Source organism: Camelus ferus, chromosome 5 (genome assembly GCF_009834535.1).
Source record: "Camelus ferus isolate YT-003-E chromosome 5, BCGSAC_Cfer_1.0, whole genome shotgun sequence".
NCBI classification, from domain to species: domain Eukaryota; kingdom Metazoa; phylum Chordata; class Mammalia; order Artiodactyla; family Camelidae; genus Camelus; species Camelus ferus.
Window position 1 is genome coordinate 56,326,774 of NC_045700.1, and position 22,191 is coordinate 56,348,964.

The window sequence follows — 22,191 nt, forward strand, 5'->3', positions numbered from 1 at the left end:
TAACCCAGGGAATAAACTACTACAGACACTACAATTTATCCCTAACCTTTGTGGAGTGAGGACATGTTTATTTCAAATTGTTATTGCAACACGACTCTTTAGCTTTCTAAAAGTAATACACAACATCAAATGTTTTGACTAAATACATTTTTTAAATAACTAGATGAGGTCTGTAGAGATCACTGCAGACATGCTAACATGTAACACCAATCTTGGAAATGATTTCTCTGTGCCAGGATTCCCAACATCTTAGAGCACTTTAACCATGTAAACAAGACAGGTATCAGCTTGTGACTTAGAGATTTTAATTTTTCAGTATTTTCTCAACTTTATGGCTAAAATTAAGGCCCCATAGGTGGGAAATAACTACTTGAAGAAAACCCAGTATCTTTCTTGACTAGGTTTTCCTTTTTTTTTTTCCCAATGAGGTGTTCCAAAGGTGAAATTCATATGTAAACAATGACCAGTATATTGAATTTTCCATATTTCCCTTAACGCATGCTAAAATGGTAATATTTTCTTTTTTAAGTTTCCAGTGAGGAGAAAGTGTCTATTGTTTCCACATTGTCAAGGAAAAAATATGAATCAAAACAGCCTCTAAGAAGCATATACAGTGATTCTTCGCTTTATCAATTTTGTGAACATCTCACTGAGTCTGTTATTTGCCATTTAATTTCAAGCATTTCTGATAGTACCAAAGATGGCCGAGAAAAAGAGAAAGCATGGGAAAGACAAAATGCAACATTTAAGATGATTATTTCAATTGATTCTCAAGTGTCTGAGAGTAGGTCAATTTCTATCGGTGAACTTGCTTTAAGTATTTCTGAAACCATTACTGAAATCCTTTCAAATAGTAACTTCATAAAGGCTGACATTGCACAGCAAATGTTTTCATTAAAAACGAAGTACATTTACTGCCCAGGAGTAGCTTCTGCAGATTTTGATGATCTCTTTCAGGATCTCTTAATGGGAGTGATTCATATATTGTCCAAGGAAATAGGGTTAAATCATCACCTTGAAAACAGTGGAAGAAATATACCATTCCGCATGCTTAGAAGCAATCATGTGCCCATTTGTGACCAAAAAAATACCATGCAAAGACGGAAAGCTTCCAGAGAACAGGAATCATCTATTCACCAAACTGATCATCTCATTCAAAAAAATAAATTAAATTATCTGGCATATAAATTAGATAGTCTGGCTCATAGCCTAAAAACTCATGAATCCAAAGAAGTAGTCAACAAAGTTTTTAATATTGTTTTGGATTTATTTTTACCAGATGAACACCCAGGTGAGGCTATGGATTGTGATAAAAAAGCAAAAACATTTTTCTCATCATCAAATGACTGGCAAAAAAATAGTATACTTGGAAATAACTTAGGGCTTACCCCCAAATCAGTTTTTCTCCTCAATATTGTATGTGAGAAACTTATTAGAACACTTTTGGAGAAATGCACAAACTCTGTCTTTCTTGATAATAGCCCTTTTTCTGAAGAAATAGCAGGAGAATGTCAACTTTTCAAAATACTTCAAAGTGTAGAAGATGAAGAATTTGATTATTGTAAGGGAGTGATGGACTGTGAACAATTTCAAGGAGATTATGTGTTGGACATTTTGGAAAATATGGCAGAAATGGATCAAGATTTATTGTCATCAGATTCTATGCTTACTATTATTTCCCACAGGTTGGTTAAATCACTGATGGACAAGCTATGTCACAGTGTACAACTCCCTCAGAGTCCACCTTTTGAAAACAAGCATTTGAAGCATAGAACAAGAGAAATACAGTCTAGTTCCTTAAAAGCAAAAAGACCAGAATTAACAGGATTAGGACAAGGTCAAGACTCTTTAGGACTCATGAGTTACGGCAATGCTTTGACAGCATCCCTGAATAATCCCAGTATAGTTAGCTCCAGAATACAAGCACCATTTGGCAAGAAATACTCAGTAACTCCCTCTAATGTGTCACCTTTTAAAAGACAGGGAACAAAGGATATGGATACAATAGCCACCCATAATAAGCTTTATCCAGGAGATATGAATACAGGTGTTTATTCAGCCACATTTTTGGAGGAAATAATTTCAGAACTGTTTTTTAATCTCTCAACTTCACTGTGGGTCAAAAATGAAAACATTTCTGAGGCCCAGCTCAATGAGTTGAATGCATTATTTGTCAACAGTGTGGTAAATGAGTTCAATAATGCAGGAGTCACTGTTTTACGGAATTCTGAAGAAAGGTTGTGTTTTCCACCAGTTCATAAAGAAACTGTTAGTAGGATTGTTGACTCAGTTTATTATGATGTTTTACAGCAATATGAATTGAAAGTGACCTGTGGTGGTAATCTGGCATGTGACAGTATTTCAACAGCAGAACAAATAACTAACAGCATATTATTAGAGATTTTAGACTACCAACTCCCATCTTGCTTCAGGGGAAAGCTCTCACATACTTCATATTACCCTCTCAGAGCTGAAGTTATATTACAGAAACTTCAAAATAACCTGAGAGAATTTACTTCCCAATGCAGGTCTTCAACAGGCTATAGCACCATGTTATCACAATCATTTGTAGAAGATATCATCAGAAGACTTTTATCTCAGCTCATTCCTCCACCCAGTAAGGCTTCCTCTTTGGGAAAAAAATATTTAATGAGTTCAGATTTTAATGAAATGTCTACCTGCATAATAAATAAGGTTATATCTGCCATTTCAAAACATAAAATTTGGTTCACTATATATGATAATCAATTTCTATGTACTGGAAAAAACCTCCAGAAGATGGTGGATTCTGTTTATAGTAATATTGTGCAAACATCCGACTCTCTTGTTTCAGTACAGAGAAGTATAATCAGTCGAAGCCCGATTATGGTTGACCGAATTGCCAGCTTTATTATCCAGGAGATTATTGAAAATCATCTTCAACCTTTTTTGTGTGGAGAAGGTTTACCTCGTCCAAAGACTCCATCCGATGCAATATCAAATATGGTTAAACAGGTTCTCAGTGAAGTCATAGAGTCACACAGACCCCAGACACCATCACCCTTGGGTATTTACCCTGAGACCTTTGTAAGGGAAATTGTTGCCAGACTTTTATCAAAGATTTTCAGTCCACAGTTCAACACTGAAATTGAGTTGGGAAACATGACCCAAAAAATAGTAAATTCAATACATAACCATTTTGACAAAGCTGAAGTTCACCTTTTGTATGATGACAAAGGAAAGTGTTACCCTTCTGTGCATACAGATGTTGTGGATGAACTCGTCACTTCCGTTTATAGAAATGTTTTAAAACAGCACGGACTAGACCCCGGGGTTGATAAAAAGCCTGAAGTCAGTGATGTTTTTGTGGAAAAAATTACTAACCTAGTTGTAGCAGCTATTTCAGATTACCTTCTTCATCCACTGTTCTCTGGGGACCTGTCATCTTCTTCATACTCTATTTCAACAGCTGAGAATATCATTCAAGACGTTCTTAGTAACATCAGTAAATCTACCAACCCAAGTCAGAGTTTATCTCCGTATAACACCTTGCTGCCATACACGTTTTTAGAAGACATGATCAGAGTACTATTATTTAGAATCTTTCCTTCTGCATCCAGCATTGTTCCAGACAGAGAAATGCCAAAAGACAGATCAAGAGTTAATTTCAGTGAAATTGCTTCAGAGATAATCAGTGATATTAGGATGAAAGTTTCCCAACATCAAATTCGATTTTCAAAAGATGAAGAAGAAACCAAGTTTGTTTATTCAGAAGATGATGTTCAGCATCTCGTTGAGTCAGTATTCAAAAATATTTCACAAAACTCTGAATCTCAGGCATCACTTGAGCAAAATATCACAAGTAGTGATGATGTTCTTATTGATAGAATAGCAGGTTTTATCATTAAACATATCTGTCAACAGCATCTTCAGCCATTTGTGGACAGAAAGTCATTACCTTCATCATACACATATTTTGGCAATGAGAGAAGGCAATGGTTTTATGCCAGTTATTATTCCTCAACTTTTTTGGAAGATGTAGTTTCTGGGGTTTTAAGCAAAATATTCCACAGGGTGTTAGGCATTGTACAAACAAAATCAGTAAAAGATTCAGAAAGTGAACTGTTTTATAAAGTTGAAAAACTCACACATTTGATAACAGAGGAATTCTCAAAGGCCCAAGTTAGCATTTTAGAGAATGCTGAGGAAAGAATATGGTTGCCTCCAGTGGAGAGAGATACAGTCAAAAACATTATTGACAGGGTGTACAGCCAAGTTTTGCAAGAATATGAAATGGAAATAATGCCTGATAAAGATTTTCTAAATGACACATTGGCTGCAAGGATAACTAAAGTCATCCTGGCTGAAACTTTTGATTTCCAAATTCATCCAAATCTTATAGAAAAGCTTCCATTTAGGTCACACTCCAAACTTAGTACTGATGTTTTGATAAAGAAAGTTCAGTGTGACATTACTAAATCCAGACTCCAAAGACAGGCTTCAACAATATATACTACTATGTTATCACATACTTATTTGGAAAAAATTGTGTCTCAGCTTATATCTCAGATGAGTCCATTGGCCTACAGTGCAGAACACCCAGATATTTCTCAATCAGAATTAAGTGATACAGTCATAAAGCTGATAAATGAAATCATGTCAATAATTTCAAAACATGCAGTATGTATTATTAAACATGGAAATGAAAAGCAAAGTATGATTTCAGAAAAAGATATCCAGTCTATGGTTGATTCCATTTATGCTGATCTTTCATATACAAATATATACCAGTCTCTTACAAAAGATAAAAAAGGTATAAGTAATATGCCTGTTTCAAAAATAGCAAGTTTTATAATAAAAGAAATCTTTAACCATCATCTTCAGTCATTTTTATCTAGAGATAAATCTCTGCTTTCAGCTGCAGATGATCAGAAATATAAACAGAAAGCAGCAGATCCTAAACAACAAGAATTGTCTTCCATTGTGAACTCAGCTGTCTTTTTGGAGGAAGTAATTTCTGAACTTTTATGTAAACTCCTTTATGCATTCTCACATAATGTCTTGGCTGCTGAAAACCCAGAAGCTGTAAAAGCCAAAATTACTGGCATTGTTACAACATTAGTAAAATCAATTGTTCTGGAGTTCAGCACATCAGAGATTTTAGTTGCAGATAACTATGATGATGGTATTTTTTTTTCAGAAGGCTATAAAGAAATGGTTCATAAAACAGTCAACCTAATTTATGAAAAAATACTAGATGAATATAAGTCTCTGATTCAAATATATAGGGCTATACAACGTGACACTGTTTGTTTTGGAAGAAAAATATATAATTTGCTGTTGGAAGAAATTTATGATTATCAGGTGCAGTCATTAGTTTCAGGACAATTAGTGTCTTCTTCATATTCTTCCCCTCAAGCTGATAACATCATCAGAAATGTGCTCAGTGTCATCATGAGGGACAGTCATGCCTTGCCATCATGCATTACTGTCCTGCCTCGTTCTCTTTTAGAAGATATTATTTATAAGCTTCTAGTGCTTATCTTCCCTTCAACTTACAGTGAAAGTGAAATGAAAGAGGAAGAGGTTTCACCAGATTATGAGTTTGTAGATGCAGCATCAAAACTGACTGATGAGATTATCAGAGAAATTTCTGAACATGAGATCTATCTTGCCACAGCAGAAGAGAATGCAGAAAGTATGCAGTCAGAAGTGGTTGAGAATTTGGTTGACTCTATATGCAGTAATATTTTGAAAAAATCTGAATTTCAAGCTGAAGTTGAGAAAGATGCAGACAAAAAAGGGGGCTTATTCCTCAGTAAAATAGCTGGTTTCATCATGAAGGAAATCATGGATCATCACCTGCAGCCATTTTTACATGGTGAAGAATCATCTTTTAGTAACTTAACTAATTATGACCATGTCTCTGTACTTAGTAAAACTGGTAAAGAAAAGAGACAGTCTTCTTTATATTCAGCTACATTTTTGGAAGATGTAATTGTTGACCTTGTTTGCAAGTTTTATTCTCTTCCAAGTACTGCTGAAGATTCTAAGAGAACAGAAACGCCAGAGCCAGACATTGTGAGCTTGGCTATAAAATTTGCAAAGTCTCTGATAGGAGAATTTAGAAAAAGTGAAATTAAAGTTCTACCAAAAGCTGAAGAAATATTTTCTTTTCCACCAATTGATAAAGAGACAGTTGACAATATATCCAATTTTGTGTATGATCAGTTCATAGCAAAGTATGGATCTAATGATATTCAGAAAGATGAAAAAAATAACATTGTTATAGAAATGGTTGCTGCTTTAGCCCAGAAGGCAATCTCTGTGTTCAAAATTCAACCACTTTTTTCAGGAGACTGGTCTTCCACCTTCTTTTCATTTCTAAATCCAGATAACATTACCCAAAGGGTTCAACACCTTCCACAGAAAACCTCTGCACCAATAAATAGATGTTTAAAAGGGAACGAACTTACTTTACCAGAACACTCATACAAACCCACTTCTCTAACCTCAGACCAGAAAAATGTGTTGGATACTTTGGGAATAGATAGAGGTACAATGAGTAAAAATAAAAGTTTCAAAACTAAGGAGACATCAATGAAAAAAGGTGACATCCAAGATTCAGTAGTTACTTCTGTAACTAGAATTATGAAAAGCAATATGGATAGCCTGGTATCAGGGTCAGCTGTGGGTGTGGCAAATAAAAAGAAAGTGAATGAAAATAAAATGGGAATTTCAGTTCAAAAATCTGATGTATCAGTAGTTACTTCTCTAACTACTAATGTGAAATGTAGAGATACTCTCAAATCTGGCTCCTGTGTAACATATAAAGATAATGAAATTGAGAAGAGCATATCAGCTTCAAAAGATAAGGAGAGGCAAGGTAAAGAGATACACACACAATTTCTAGTAGCTACTAATGATACAGAATGTGAAAAGAAAATACCTGGATCATATGTTGAAATAAACCATGAAAAGAAGAATGATAAAACAAGAGAAAATCCATTCAAAAAAGAAGACAAGCCCTTTCAGTTACCTCCTTTGACATCCAAAGTGAGAAATACAGGGATCACAACAGAGAAAACTTTGAAAGTGACCCAAGAGGCAAACAATGAGGAGAGAAAGGACACTCCAGTTCAAATAAATACAAATGAGGGACAGTACTCAGATTATGAAAGTGTTCAAAATGTCATTGGAAATATTTATGAAAATATCTTAGAAATATATCATTCTCAAGAATCAGCAGATTATTCAAAACTCCAAAGTCCTCCAGGTCATACAGAATTGCCTGTAATTCAAGAGGTTGGCAAGGATGTTACACAGCCTGTTTCAATTATCAAAAATCTCTCTGCCAAAGAGAAGGAAGAAACAGAGAGAGAGAGAACAAGAGAAAGAGAAAAAGAGAGGGACAAAGAGAAAGAAAGGGGGCAAAAAAGAGAAAGAGATAAAGTGGAAGTTAAGGAGATTAAAAATGAGCCTAGTAAACTAGACAGTCCTCGGTACCCACCAAAAAGTAAACCTGGAATTTTTCCTGCTAAATTTTTAGAAGATGTAATCACTGAAATGGTTAACAAATTGATCTTTTCCTCCTCAACAGAAACACAAACATATGATACATGTCAAAGCGTAAGTGATGATGAAAATCAAGCTGAACTCTATGACACAGCTATGAAACTTATTGATTCACTGCTAAAGGAGTTTTCAGATGCTCAAATTAAGGTATTTAGGCCCAATAAAGAAAACCAGTTTTTTCCACCTGTGTCATCAAGTTCTAAAGAACCACCCAGGCATAAAGAATCAAGTATAGGTGAAGCATCATCCAACATTAAAAAAACAACTGTGGATGAAATGCCACATATGCATAAAGTAACTGAAAAACCCTCTTCAAATAAGATACCTTTCCTAGATAAAATTTCTGCAATTGATGAAACATTGGTCAGCAAAGTTGTTCATTCCTCTGTATGCAATATTTTGAAAGAATATACATCTCACGGCTCCATTTGTAAGAATATAAAGAGTAATACAGGGGATTTAGCAAGAAGACTAACTAGTGCAGTGATAACTGAAATTTTTCAACATAAGCTTAATTTGATACTGTGTGATGAAGTACCAGCCTCATCATGTTTGCCTCTGGAAACTAAGGATATTGTTAAAAAGATCCAAAAGGTGGCTCAAATGGCCAGCAAAGAATGTCAAACATCATCGCCATATACCATCATGCTGCCTCATGAATTTTTAGAGAATGTGATTTCTGCTCTTTTATCTAAAATTTTCTCAACAGTATCCAATACCAAAGCAGAAGCATCTGAGGGCAACTGGTCTGCAGAACTAGATCTCCTTCAAATGAAGTTATTAAGTACAGTTACAGCAGAGATCTCCAAAGACGAAGATACGATTATTCAGTATGTAGAATCCTTACATCCCAATGATGATGAAATTATTCAGTTAGTGGTTCAGTCACTATATGATAATCTATTGTCTCAGTTTGGATCACAAGAGATTATACAAAATTGTGTAGCCAGTGGATGTAGAATTCTTTCAGAAACTGTAGTTGACTTAATTCTACGAGAAGTGGCTGGCAATCAGCTGCAGAACTACTTTTCTGGAGAGCTCACCCCATATCAGTGTGCAGAAGTTGACAGTGTTGTTGAAAATATTCTTAAGGATGTTATTGAAACTGCTGATGCTCCCCAGCCTCAACCATCACATGCTCATATACTGCCTTACAACATAATAGAAGAAATTGCTGTAAAATTTTTATCAAAGCTTTTAACTATGTTTCCAAAAGTGGATAAGGAAAAACCCAAATCTCTAGAAACTGAAATGCAAAAAATAACCTCAAAAATATTAAATTCAATGCAAGAATTCATCTCGAAAAGTAAGATTAAAGTTTTACCACCAGCAAAGGACTTGCCTGCTGTACCTTTAGCTGACAACAAAACTATTGAAACAGTAGTTAATTCTGTTTATACCAGTGTTTTAAAACACTCTGGCTCACACATGTCTATACTTAAAGATTTAATGGGTAAGAGTAATGTCCTCTCTGATATAATAGGTTTCTTAATGGTGAAAGAAATTTCCAATTCTGAATTTCAACCTCAAGTAGAGGAAGAATTGTCAAATTCAGAATTAGTTCTGGAAGCTGTAAAAATTATGGAAAAAGTGGTCAAAATTGTTGATGAATTTAGGTCCCAGGAAAAATCTTCATCCAAGAAAGGTTCTTTGTTAGATGCCATGTTTTTAGAGGAAGCATTGGCTTTGTTCTTGGCTAAAATAGTAAGGTTGCCAAGTGCCTCAAGCAAAGATGCGAAAAACTTATCAAAGCCTGAATTAAATAAAATTGCATCTCAACTGACAAAATCTGTGACAGCTGAAATTTCCAAAAGTAATATTAGTCTTATTGCCGCTGATCCTGAAGAACGCTTTTTAAATACGAAAAGTATAGAAATGATTTCTCAGGTTATTGATTCGATTTATAGTAATATACTACAACAATCTGGAACCCATAAAGAACTTTATTATGATATAAAAAATGCAAACAGAGTTTTCCCTAAAAAAGTGGCTAGTTTAATTATTAATGGAGTTTCAAATTTTCCCTTAGATGTAGGTAGTCCACAGAATTCAAGTGTTAGTATCTATGAAGATCTAGACATTGATAGAATTGTTCAAAAGGCACAAGAGCATGCTGTTGAAATGATCCCTGACATAGATAAAGGAAAGTCAGATGAAAATTCAGTTGTAGAGGACTCTCCAATTAAAATAGTTCCATATGTTGGGGATAAACCAATCAAAATAGATCCAAACATTATCTCAGAACACTTAGCAGTAATTTCTGTAAAGACTCAACCTCTTGAGAAACTTAAGATGGAATGTTTAAAAAAAACTGGACACAGCATAGCAGAACTAAGAAGAGCATCAATAAGTGGAAGAAGTTACTACTCATCGGAAATGTCTGCTGTAGGAGAGTTAAAGAGAGAAAGACGTACCTCACTGAGCAAGACAGGACGACTAGATATAAAACCCTTTGAGGTAAGTGCAAAAACAATAGCAGAACAAAGTAAGACATGGTTGTTCTCTGGTTCTCTTCCTCAAGTAGGTAGATGAGAATGTATTTTTTTGTTGTTACTACCAGCCCAGTAGGAAAACTGGGTCCACCAATCCATCTGTATAGTTAGATGTGGCACACTCTAAAGGTCTCAGGCTAATTTTCCTAAGACAATCAATTAAAAAAAAAAGTAAACTGGCTTAAAAAAATTAATGGAGATACAGACACCCTTAAGAGTAAAATCAGGCTGACTGAAATTAGAAAACTAAAATAGATTTCTCAAGCTGCTGTCTGTACAGCAGCAATGCTACTCTCTTGTTAGCAACATTCATCAACAAACATTAGACTACAAACTCTCAGATTAGTTGTTTCTTATTATTTCACTTTCATTATATTAGCTTTCCTCAAGTTACTGTACACTCTCAAGAAGCACCAAGTCTCTGCTTCTGTCCATGTTCTAGACCTAGCTGTTTTAATGCTGCATAGTTATGAGCATGTTTCTTCTTGCTATAGACCCCAGCTCGCCCTGAAGCTCCACACTCAAGCCCCGAATATATTAAACTAATTGAGACCTTAAAACGCCAAAACAATGTCCTTGTTACAAAACTACACCCCTGAGGACAATGGGATGGTCTGCCCAATACAGTTACACTGATTCACTGCACATTTTGATTTTTATCAAAGCCCCTTGGTACTAATTGATGGTATTCACTCATAAGAGAACTGAGTGAGTTTAGGGATATAATCTGTGGCCTGAGCAATGAGCAAATTCTTACAGAACTATTCTCCCTGGAGCATAAACTTTAAATTTTCTTCAGCACTGTCCTGCAACACATTGAACTAGATTCCAGGGCTGTTAAATATGTTAATTGGTGCATTATGTTTTCATACCCAAATATTGAGATTTTTATAGACTGACATACTACTTGCCCTAAATTTTTTGGGCCAGATGATAGTCCTTTCAAGCTCTAAAATTTCCTCCTCCATATGGATTCCTGTCATTGTATTAGCATATTATTTGGTATCTTCGTGCATATATAAGTAACCCCTTAGGAGTACAATTTGTTTGAACAGACTATAGAATAACGTTAGTCAAAATTAGTTTTTAATTATCTATAGAATTGTCTGTCACAAATAATAAACCTTTAGTTACCAGTTCTCTAGTTATTGATAGACCACAGAAAACAGGAAGAGAATATTTAAACCAAAATAATTACCTCTATCCTCCTAAGGGGAAGAAAATCTCACCTAAAAATAAAACACAAAGAAACAGACCTAGAGAACTCTGTTAAGACATATGATTTGTACCAATCTGGGTACCAATGCTGTCAACCTCCAGAACAGGGACAGAGACTAGACTAAAGAACAGTAGATTAGATCAGAGAACCTAGACACTTATTGGCTCCACCTCGGGAATTCATTTTCTGTTTTGAAATATCATAAATTCCCAACACACTAGGTATATACATATTATAACCATATATAGTAACAAATTCCAAAACCACATAAAATGATTTTGGATTTTCTAAACCACCAGTTCTCTACTAACACAGAAAATCAAAAAACTCCTTAAGGAGGTTGTTTCTATATTTTGTTTCCACAGCAGATACTCTTATAGAGCACCAATATGTGAAAAATAGATTACAATGTTATAAAGGAACATTGAAATCTAAGATTATTAAATCAATTTGGAGGTTCGGTGGCATCATCAGCTGCTACTGAAATGGGGAAGTTCTGTTATTTAATTATAACTGTCTTTTGTTTTTACTCTGTCTTTGGACACTGTAGATGGAAAATGAGATTTGACTAGGGAGGTGAGAAGAAAATGAAGATTTGTGTTTTGAAAATTCTTTTGGAAAATATGTCCAAAGGATCAGGAGTGGAAGGATAGGGATTAAAGAGTCAGAGACCTTCAAATGTTGGTTACTCATCATTTTTAAAAGTCAAGATCAGATAATACCTTGCTTTTTTGTCAAAGATATGTATATTTAGGTTTTGCTACTTACAATTTTAGGAAAACATATTATCATGTCTACTTCTGTCACAAAACTTTCAAAGTAAATGAAAAACAAAATAAAATGTAAATTTTACGCTCTGGAATAAATTATGGTAGATTAATAAAATAATGCCTGAAAGTAAAAGAACTGATAGATACCAATACATAGTTTTGGTATAATACATGGTAGAATTTTGGTAAAATACATGATTTTCATTTCTTTTTTTTTAAATATTGCTAATATAAAAGTGGCATCTGAAGATACTACTTTTACACTGAAGCTAGAAATCATACTAAAATAGCTAGCTATATTACAGTAGAACCACAGGAGAAGTGATTGAGGCATTTGTTTTTGATATTCATTGTACCCTCAATTTCAGGTTGTTTGCAGAAATTCATTTCAGAATATAAGAAAGCCTGATATCACCAAGGTGGAGCTTTTAAAAGATGTTCGGAACAAAAAAGAACTTATCATTCGGTTAGTAGCTCATGATATTGATCAAGAAATTTCAGGAAGTAGCATAGAAGAGGGACTAACGTCTGATGAAGATGAAGTTGTTTTAAAAGAGATTGTACAAGAAGAATCCTTAGAACAATTTGAGGATCAAGTGAAAGAAGCCAGGAAGCCAGTAGAAAGCAAAGGTGTTTCTCCCAAACCAACACGAAGCACAAGCAGCCTGAAAAAATTTTTTTCACTAAGCAAATGTTGTCAGCCCACATCCAGTGCAAATGCTGAAAATACTGAAGCAACTTCAAATCATGTAATAGAACCTAAGGAAGTACAAGTTAAAAGAGCTCTTGCTAAGCTTGACATGACCACCTGTTCAAGAACGTTGATTGAAGCAGATTCTGTTTGGGAGGAAAGACCACAGAGGAAGGTGAGTGAGAAATATAACTGTCAATGACCAGATACCTATAGAAAGATGAGAGATCTTCAGAAATTCTGCCCAAGAGTGTAGCTTAATTGGGCAGAAAAACACTAAAATGGTTCCAGACAGTCTCTTCCTAAGCCTGGTAACATTTACAGTATGAGAGAAATAACTAACAGATGAAGCTGTAAAACTCAACTGAGGGAAAGCAGACAAATGGAAAGAGACCTAGATTAGTTAGAAGTCCAAGAACAGAAAGTGGAAGCTTCTTCATTATGTAGTGTCCTTGGACTTGGAGGGCATTATGCTAAGTGAAATAAGCCACATAGAGGAAGACAAATACTGTATGATATCATTTATATGTGGAATCTAAAAAATATAACAAACTAGTGGATATTAAAAAAACCAAGCAGACTAGTAGTTACAAGTGATACAGAGACCAAATTAGTAGTTAACAAGTAGGGAGAGTCAGGGAGGAGCCAATACAGGGGTGGAGAATACGCTCAAGGATGTATTGTACAACCTGAGAAATACAGCCAATATTTTGTAGTGACTGTAAATGGAAAGTAACCTTTAAAAATGTTTAAAAATTTTAAAAATTAAAATAAAATGTGTTTTTTAAAAAAGAAACGAAAGCTAAGTACTTACATCTATTTTTAAAAATATATTCCAGCCCGTTTATATTTTGGTGACCAGACAAGCTTCTTCTCTGTTTCCTCTTTTTCACTATATCATTAAATTATGTGTAAAGTCCAGAAATGGAAAACTGTATCCTTCAGACTTTGTGCTAGGTTTATCTTTAAAGTTTATTCAAACTCCAGTATTATAATATAGATCATCTTCACTAGCCATTTCTAAAGAATTATTTTGGAAAGATATATTTTAATTAGAATTATAAGGTTAATCCATTTTTATAGTAATCTTTGAAACTTTTTCTCATTATAGTGTAGATTAAAGGGCAGAATATGCCAATTAGGTGAGAAAGTTCGTATCAGACCCTACTTCCTGTAATTCTTGGTTTGCACTTTTCCAGAAAGAAGAAAAAAAAACCATTACTGAGCCAACACATTACTTCATACACAGAATTATGAGTTCATCTTCATACAACCAAGAAGATCTGATTTCATATGCCGGGTACATGAAATTAAAGCAATATTAAAAATAGAAATCTGAGATGAAAGTAATGCTTATGGGAAGAGCGGGGTCCCTGGTAAAACTATTAATTGGGCAAATATTCAGCCCTAGGCCTTCCCTCATTCCTTCCTACTCTTCCCTCCCTCGGCTCCCCACTGTGGACACCCCTAAGACCTCTCCTGATCCCTCATTTCTAGTTACTTGGCCTCTGCATTCTTCCTAGAATAGCAATGTCTTGCCTCAAGAATTTGCTCATATGTTTTGGTTTTGGTTTTTGTTTTTCTTAATCTAGAAGATAGTGTAGATACTATTTTGAGCCACTGCCTATCAGCCCAAAGGGATCCTGCTCAACTCTCTTAAGTAGATAAATGGTCCAGTGTGTATAACTGCCTGTACAAAGAATCCAAAGATGAGAGGGAGCAGTGCAAGTTGGAGCATCCAGAGATGAAATCTATAAGGCAATGGAGTTTCATGTGGGACTGTAAAGATGAACAGCATTTACATGAGGAAGAGACAGTCAAGTTTGGACGACTATAGGAGCAAAGTCTGGACTGTGTGGCATTTATAGAGGACAGAAAGAGCAAACACATTGTAGACTTGAGATCTAATGAATAACTATATCTAGAACAGTTAGAATTTGCCTGAAATTATTAATTTTAAAAGAACATTCATAACCTAGAAGAGGTAAAATTTCTATTGTGGGAGAGGCAATGGGTATAAGGAGAAAAATCTACCTGGTTACAATTTTTTTTCTTTTTTTTAATACAACATTATGGAATTGTTTCTTTTTGACACTGACATTGACATTATTATGGGACATCTGTTCCTGGCCCATCATTGCCTCTCTTCAATACTCCTAAAATTACTGATACAAAAATATTCAATAAAATACTAGTAAACAGAATTCAATAGCATATTAAAAAGATTATACACGCTGACTAAGGGGGATTTATCCCAAGAGTACAAGGAAAGTTCAACATATGAAAATCAGGCAATGTAATATAACACATTAACAGGACTAAGGGGAAGAAAATACTCTTATCTAAATTGATGCAGAAAAAAAATTTGACAAAATTCAACTTTTCATGATAATAACACTTAACAAACTAAGAACAGGAGGAAATTACCTCAAAATAATAAAAGCCATATATAGAAAAACTACAACTAATATTGTACTTAGAGTGAAAGCCTGAAGGGTTTTCCTCTAAGATTAGGAAAAAGACAAGGGGTCCCACTCTTACCACTTGTATTCAGCATAGCACTAGAAGTCCTAGCCAGAGCAATTAGGCAAGAAATAAAAAGCATCTAAATTGGAAGAGAAGTAAAAAAAAATAATAATAGAAGAGAAGTAAAATGATCTCTATTCACAGATGACATAAGCTTATATGTAGAAAACCCTGAAGATTCCATACAAAAAAGAAACAAAACTTTTAGAATAAATGAATTCATCAAAGTTGGATACAAAATCAAAACAGAAAAAAAGTTACATTTCTATACACTAACAATGAGCAATACAATAAATTAAATTCAATCTGCACTGTATTAAACAGAATAAAATATTTAGGAATAAACTTAACCAAGTGGCAAAAGATTTATACACCGAAAACTACAGAACATACCCAATGGAGATTAAAGGACACACAAATTAAATATTCTGTGTTCATGAACTGGAAGACTTAATATTGTTAAGGTTTTAATATTTTCCAAAGTCTACAGATTACAAAATCTACAGATTAAAAGCAATCCTTATAAAAAATATTAAATGACTTTTTTTTTTGCAGAAAAATAAAAAATTCATTCTGAAAAGTTATATTGTATCTCAAGGAACTCCTAATAGCCAAAACAGTCTTTAAAAAGAAGAACAAAGTTGGACTTTCTGATTTCAAAACTTACTACAGAACCATGGTAATCCAAAGAGTGTGGTGCTGACTGAAGGCAGACATTAGATCATTGGAATAGACTATAGAGCCCAAAAACAAATCCTTAATATATGGTCAAATAATTTTTGATAAGCATACCAAGACCATTTAATGGAGAAAGAGTCTTTTCAACAAATGGTGTTGGGAGAACTAGATAACCACACACACACACACACACACACACACACACAAAGTTAGACCATTACCTTATATTGCATATAAAAACTAACACAAAATGGATCAAAGACCTACATAAAACTATAGAACTCTTACAATAAAACATAGGGGGAAAGCCCCATGACATTGGACTTCACAATAATCTCTTGCATATGACACTAAAAGCACAAGCAATAGGAGAAAAATTAGATAAACTGGACTTTACCAAAATTAAAAACTTTAGTGCTTCAAAAGACAAGGTGAAAAATCAACACATAGAATGGGAGGAAATGTTTGTAAGTCATATATCTGATAAGGCATTACTATCCAGAATATATAAGGAACTCTTATAATTCAACAACAACAAAAGAACCAAGCAACCAAATTAAAATTTAAAAGTCCTAGCAAAGGACTTGAATAGGTACTTCTCCAAATAGGATATACAAATGGGCAATAAACATATAAAAAGATCCTCAACATCACTAATCATTAGGAAAATGCAAATTAAAACCACAATAAAATGCTATTTCACACCCATTAGGATAGCTGTTATCAAAAAAGAAATTTCAGAAAATAATGTGTTAGCAAGAATGTGAAGAAACTGGAACTCTTGTACAATACTGCTAGGAATTTAAAATGGTACATTCACTACAGAACACTGTGACAGTTTCTTAAAAAATTAAGTATAGAGTTATCATATGATACAGCAATTCTACTTCTGGGTCTACACCACAAAGAACTGAAAAAGGATTCAAATAGGTGTTTGTACACTCATATTCATAGCAGCATTGTTCACAATAGCCAAATCGTGGAAGTACAGAGGAGTACATTGATGGCTGAATGGATAAACAAAATACAGTACATACATTCAAGAGAATATTATTCAGTTTTTAAAAGGAAGGAAATTCTGACATGCTACATATAAGCTTGAAAACATTCTGATAAGTGAATAAGTCAGTCACAAAAGGACAAATATTACATGATTCCACTCATATATAAGATGCAGAGGCAGAAGGACATGGAAAGAGAGGTATGCAGTGTTGGTATTTATGGATATAAAATTTCAATTGGGGAAAATGAAAAAATTCTAGAGATAGATGGTGGTGATGGTCGCAGAATAATGTGAATGTACTTAAGTATAGGACTATACACTTAAAAATTGTTAAGATGGTAAATGTTACGTATATTTAACCAAAATTTTTAAAGTGGGAAAAAGTCAATTTAGAAATCATTTGCGTTCAATTTGGAAACTCAGTGATACACTACTCCAGGTTTACTTCCATGTGAAGAATGACTGACAGATTGTTCTTTTACTTAACTGGTAATTTCTTCATTCGTTAAATATACAAAAAATGAAATGTTCTTTTTCTTTTGTTTTAGGGAGACTGAAGATTGTACCCCAGATACAAATACTCAAATTCTGGAAGGTTGGATTCATTATTTTTCTTGATTTAAAGTAGAAAGTATTCAAAAGGACACTAGTGCTTTGATTAGTTTTTTTAGTTTTCAAACCTGAAATTGATCTTTTTTTTCCCTATGAGCTTATCTACTTTTGGAAATGATCCAGTACTACTTCACGCAGGTGTTGAAATAAGCCAACTAGTTTGCCTTATTAATGACTTTGTTAAAAAATATGGTGGGAATAATATGAATTTGTATTTATCATGCTCCTATGAGAAATATCCACAAACTCAGGATGTATTATATGACAGTTTCTAGCTGAACCAGAACCCATGATACTAGGATTTAAAATTTTCTTTGAGAGGTTATCCTTCCTTTGTGCTTAACCCTATCAAAGTGCACCCAAAAAAAGGCTTATGGGCTAAATTTATTTGCTCACATTAAAATCTGGTTAGTATGGACCTCACTTTTTTACAAAATCCATAATAGTAATAATGACTGCTTAGAACATTTGTGTGGGGATTGCTTGGTTCTCTACTGTTGAAACCTCAAATGATTAATATGGTTCTGACAATGATAGCATCTCCAAGAAGCAGAGTGTCATTTTTACTATAAAGTGGCCTTGAAATTTGAACCACAGGTTTACCCTGGGTATTTCAAACATACCACTCACTCAAGGAGTTACAAGAAACATATTCTCTCAACTTGGAGGTAGAAATCATTTTTATTAGGATGATTCATAGAATAACAGTAAATATGCCAGAATTCTATGAACACATCATAACCAGAAGGTATCAAAATAATCACTGATATGATTCCTGTGTAATAGGCTCATAGGCTGTTAGAGTCAGAAACCAATTAATATAACTCCCCTCATTGTTTGGACGAAGAAACTGAAGCTCGGGGTAAGGAAGTGACTTGTCCAGGGTTACTCTGAGTCAGAGCCAGAGCCCAGTCTGAACCCCAAATCTCCTGACCCTGAATTCAGTGTTTCGTTTTTTTCCAAAATTGTTGTAATGATCAAGATTAATTACTATATCTTTTAGAAATATTGCAGCTGTCCAATTCAATCATTTATTCAGTCAGAGATTTTCCTTAGCACATAAAATCCCATGTGTGAACAAGACAAAGACTTTGAGCTCACAGAATTTTTATTTGTAACTTGAGGCACAGCATCAAAGGCAAGACATAAACAAGTTATTTCCAGATACAAGTCTTTCCCATCTCATCTGGGACAAAAGCCCAAAGAAACTTCAATGTCCTGCAAAACTCTACATCATCTGGACATCACCCTAAGCCCCTACAGCTTCTTTAACCTCCTCCTCTGTTTCTCTTTCTGGCTCACTCTGTTCTAGCCTCACTGACCCTGCTGTTCCTTAAACATTCCAGGCATTTAGCATCTTTGTACTTGCTGATCATCATGTAGTGCTCCTGTCCCTCTGTCGACATGGCTCACTCTTCACCTTCAGATCTGTGCTCAGTTTTCACCTTCTCAGTAGGTCTTCCTTGACCACCCTCTTTGAAATTTTAACCTTTCTCACGATGGCATTACATATTCCACTTCTTTGCTGTTTTTCTCCCTAGCAGTTATTACTGTATATTTTAATTGTTTTTTCACTATATCCCTCTAGAATGTAAGATCTGTGAAGAGCACAGCTGTATTCCCAAGAGCCTAAAATAGGCATATAGTAGGAGGAGGCAGTTAGTAAAATAGGAAAGACTATGGGAATAATTGAGGGGGATGCACAAGAATTCTATTTTGGTTATGTTAAGATCGAGGTACCCATTAGATATTTAAGTTGAGGTGTCACATAAGCAATAGGATATTTAAGTCTGGAGTTCAATGACAAGGTCAGAGTTAAACATACACATTCTTAATTTTTGTTTATAATTTTACATAGAATATAGAATAAAATCTCCAATAACTTAAATCTGAGTATCTTAGATCCTGAACCATCAGGAATTTTTCTGTGACTCTTCATCAAAACAAATTTCCTAGTGTATCCTGGAAAGCTGATAGCCATGTAAACTAGAAACATAAAAACTGATGTTTGGAATGATAGCCCTGGTAGTAAACCCAAATGTCCTTCATCATTTAAAAGCAAAAATCAGTTCAATTATGTGTGATACAGAGTCAGATATTAGAAATTTTACCAAGTTTGTCAGATAACTCAAATAATCAGCTCTTCCCACATGACTTAACTGCAGTTTTGCTGCTACTTTTTTTCCCCCAGAACCTACAGCTTGTGTTGATCTTCATGAGTGCATGTCCATAAAATGCATAGTCTTTATGTATAAGATATCTCATGGTCCTCCTGTGAGACAGGCAGGAAGAGAGTCTCACTCACATTATGTGTATGAGGAAATAGTCAGAGAATAGTTAGAGTCCATTTGCTAATACTTGCCCAGCTCTAAGTAGTGAGGCGAAGGCTCAGACTCAGGTTTTCTGACTCCCTAGTGTGTTAGCTGCCTTCCTAGTGGTGGGTCTTTGAGAAGCTTATCTCACAGTATCATTTCTACCTCCTTAAGTTGACTTTCTTTTACTGGTGTATTGACCTCCTTTGAAATTAAGGCAACTTTTAGTTCTGTAGCAGCAACTCCACCAGATTTCCTTTTGATATTGCCTCAAAATTTTCCTGATTCTCACCCAAAGAATTTCATAAGATTAGCCATCTTCCTCTTTGTTCCAATTATCTGCTTTTGATTAGCTGTGTGGAATCAAAGAGTGTTAGAGCTAGAAAGGCCCTCAGGAATCCCCGATAGGGTAGTGTCTCATTTGACATGTAAATAAATAGGCTCGTAGAGACTGAGTGGTCACACATAGACGTAGAGCTGTTACGTTGCAGAATCTGCCTTTCTTACTCATCACACTTCATCTTTCAAATTTCCTACAAGAAGGGCTAAGGCGCCCCAGAATTCTAGGGCTCCCACCTATTTCAGGTTTGTTCACCCTGTCTATACAATAAATAATAATAATAATAATAATAATAATTCCTTCTATCTCCCTGAATTCTATGACTTTTTGATGTAAAATAGTATCAGGTTTGTGTCAACACTATTCATCCCTCAGAAAAAATAATATTTTTTAATTTTTTTCTCCCCTCCACAGAACGTTCTCAGGAACAAAGGCCAGAGTATTCAAACAGTGTTAAGGTAAATAATTTTCAGTAGCCTCTAATTAGTATACCTGTAGTCCAGCTGAATACAGCCGTTTTCAAGGTCAAATTAGGGACTGTGTGGTCCTATTTGAGAGACATCTGGAAGCATTCCCAGTAGTTTCCTTATGCTCAGATCTCTCCTCCTGGCTGAGACTTGCTCATGGTACCCAAGAAATCCATTAAGCAAAATTCTCAGCTTAGGGTTAAGTTATCATTCCTTGTTTAAGTGTACAGGATAAGCCTCTGTTCCTCCCTAGCACCTACATACAGTTCCATTCCTTAACTCTGTTACTGCAATCTCTGGAGAAAACCCTGCCTAGGGCAGGCAGACCCAAGTGAGGGACTTGGTGGAGGCATGGGGGAAATAGAAGCTTCAAAATGGAAGAGAGTGGCTTGCAAGAAATGAGTGCTGATTCCATGTCTCTGTATTCCTAAGGACTGTCTAAAGGCAGTTTTCCAAAAGGCCAAGCGACTCTCCAGTATAAACTCTGGAAGTGTCCTCTTTCCTATCCTTTTTAGAAACTTTCCAATGAGCACTCAAGCTCCAGATCCTCTTCTGTTGTTTGTTTTGTGGCTCAATTTCTTACCATCTTTAAGCAATCCATCAATTATTCAGTCCCTTCTCATTACCAGAATAATTTTCAGAACCAAACCTTACTACTCATACTTAAGATATCTTCTGTCAGATCTCTAAAGATGCTGGATTAGTTCTTTACTCAACCTAATCTTCATTTTTTAATATAAACATCTATTTGACAGCCTCAGCCTTTACTTTAGCCATATTTTCCAAGTAAAATCATATGGCACTAAAGGGGAAACAATAAATCTCTAGTCTGAGGACCTGATGACAGGCCATTGCTCATGCCAAGATGAATTGCTAACTAATCTGGACCCTTGTGCCTTTTGTCCTTTTCCTCACTTGCTGCTTTTTCCATGGTAAAACTATGGTTAATGTTGTTACTCAGTCCAGTTCTGACTGAGGTGGAGTAAGCATTCCACCTGTATCGCTCACTGACTAAAACTAAAAACTTCAGACAACTACTGAAGATTCTGAAAAGTAAATAATAGCAGGAGTTTGCGGAAAGAAATTAAAACTCAAAACACAGTACCATTATGAGTTTCCTGGGTTCCCCCCTACACACACACACACACATACACACACCCCTCCTAGCTTAGACCCAGGGCAGTTCAAATCCTGTAATTACAAAGAGGGAATGGACAAAATAAGAAAGCTCCAAGAGAAACCATTGCTCATTTGCAGAATTAGGAAGGAGCTCCTATGGAATGGGAAGTAGGGAAGCCCACTTTTTACCTCATTTCCCCCCACTTCCCCCTGCCTCAAGATAAGTCTCAGCTATGAAGCTGCACAGTGGAAGCAGAGGCTGTGAGGCACTTAAAACTGAGAGAAAAGCCTTCTCTCTGACCAGAGGAATTAGGAAAAAGTCTCCAGTAACCTGAAGGACATTATGGGAAAACCTGCTACTTTTTCTCTGCTTTCTCTTGTTGATTTACCCTGGGTGTGGATGCAGTC

General features: G+C 35.1%; 1 protein-coding gene across 1 annotated transcript in view; it reads left to right on the forward strand.

The window, feature by feature from the left end:
• The window catches only part of FSIP2 (fibrous sheath interacting protein 2), an 87,916-nt gene that overhangs the window by 61,540 nt on the left and 4,185 nt on the right, over positions 1 to 22,191 (forward strand). Inside the window, exons 17-21 of the mRNA XM_032479887.1 lie at positions 530 to 10,011; positions 12,404 to 12,901; positions 13,926 to 14,026; positions 17,482 to 17,528; positions 20,612 to 20,655. Of these exons, the coding sequence (XP_032335778.1) occupies positions 530 to 10,011; positions 12,404 to 12,901; positions 13,926 to 14,026; positions 17,482 to 17,528; positions 20,612 to 20,655 (10,172 nt within the window). The remainder of the gene's footprint in view (positions 1 to 529; positions 10,012 to 12,403; positions 12,902 to 13,925; positions 14,027 to 17,481; positions 17,529 to 20,611; positions 20,656 to 22,191) is intronic.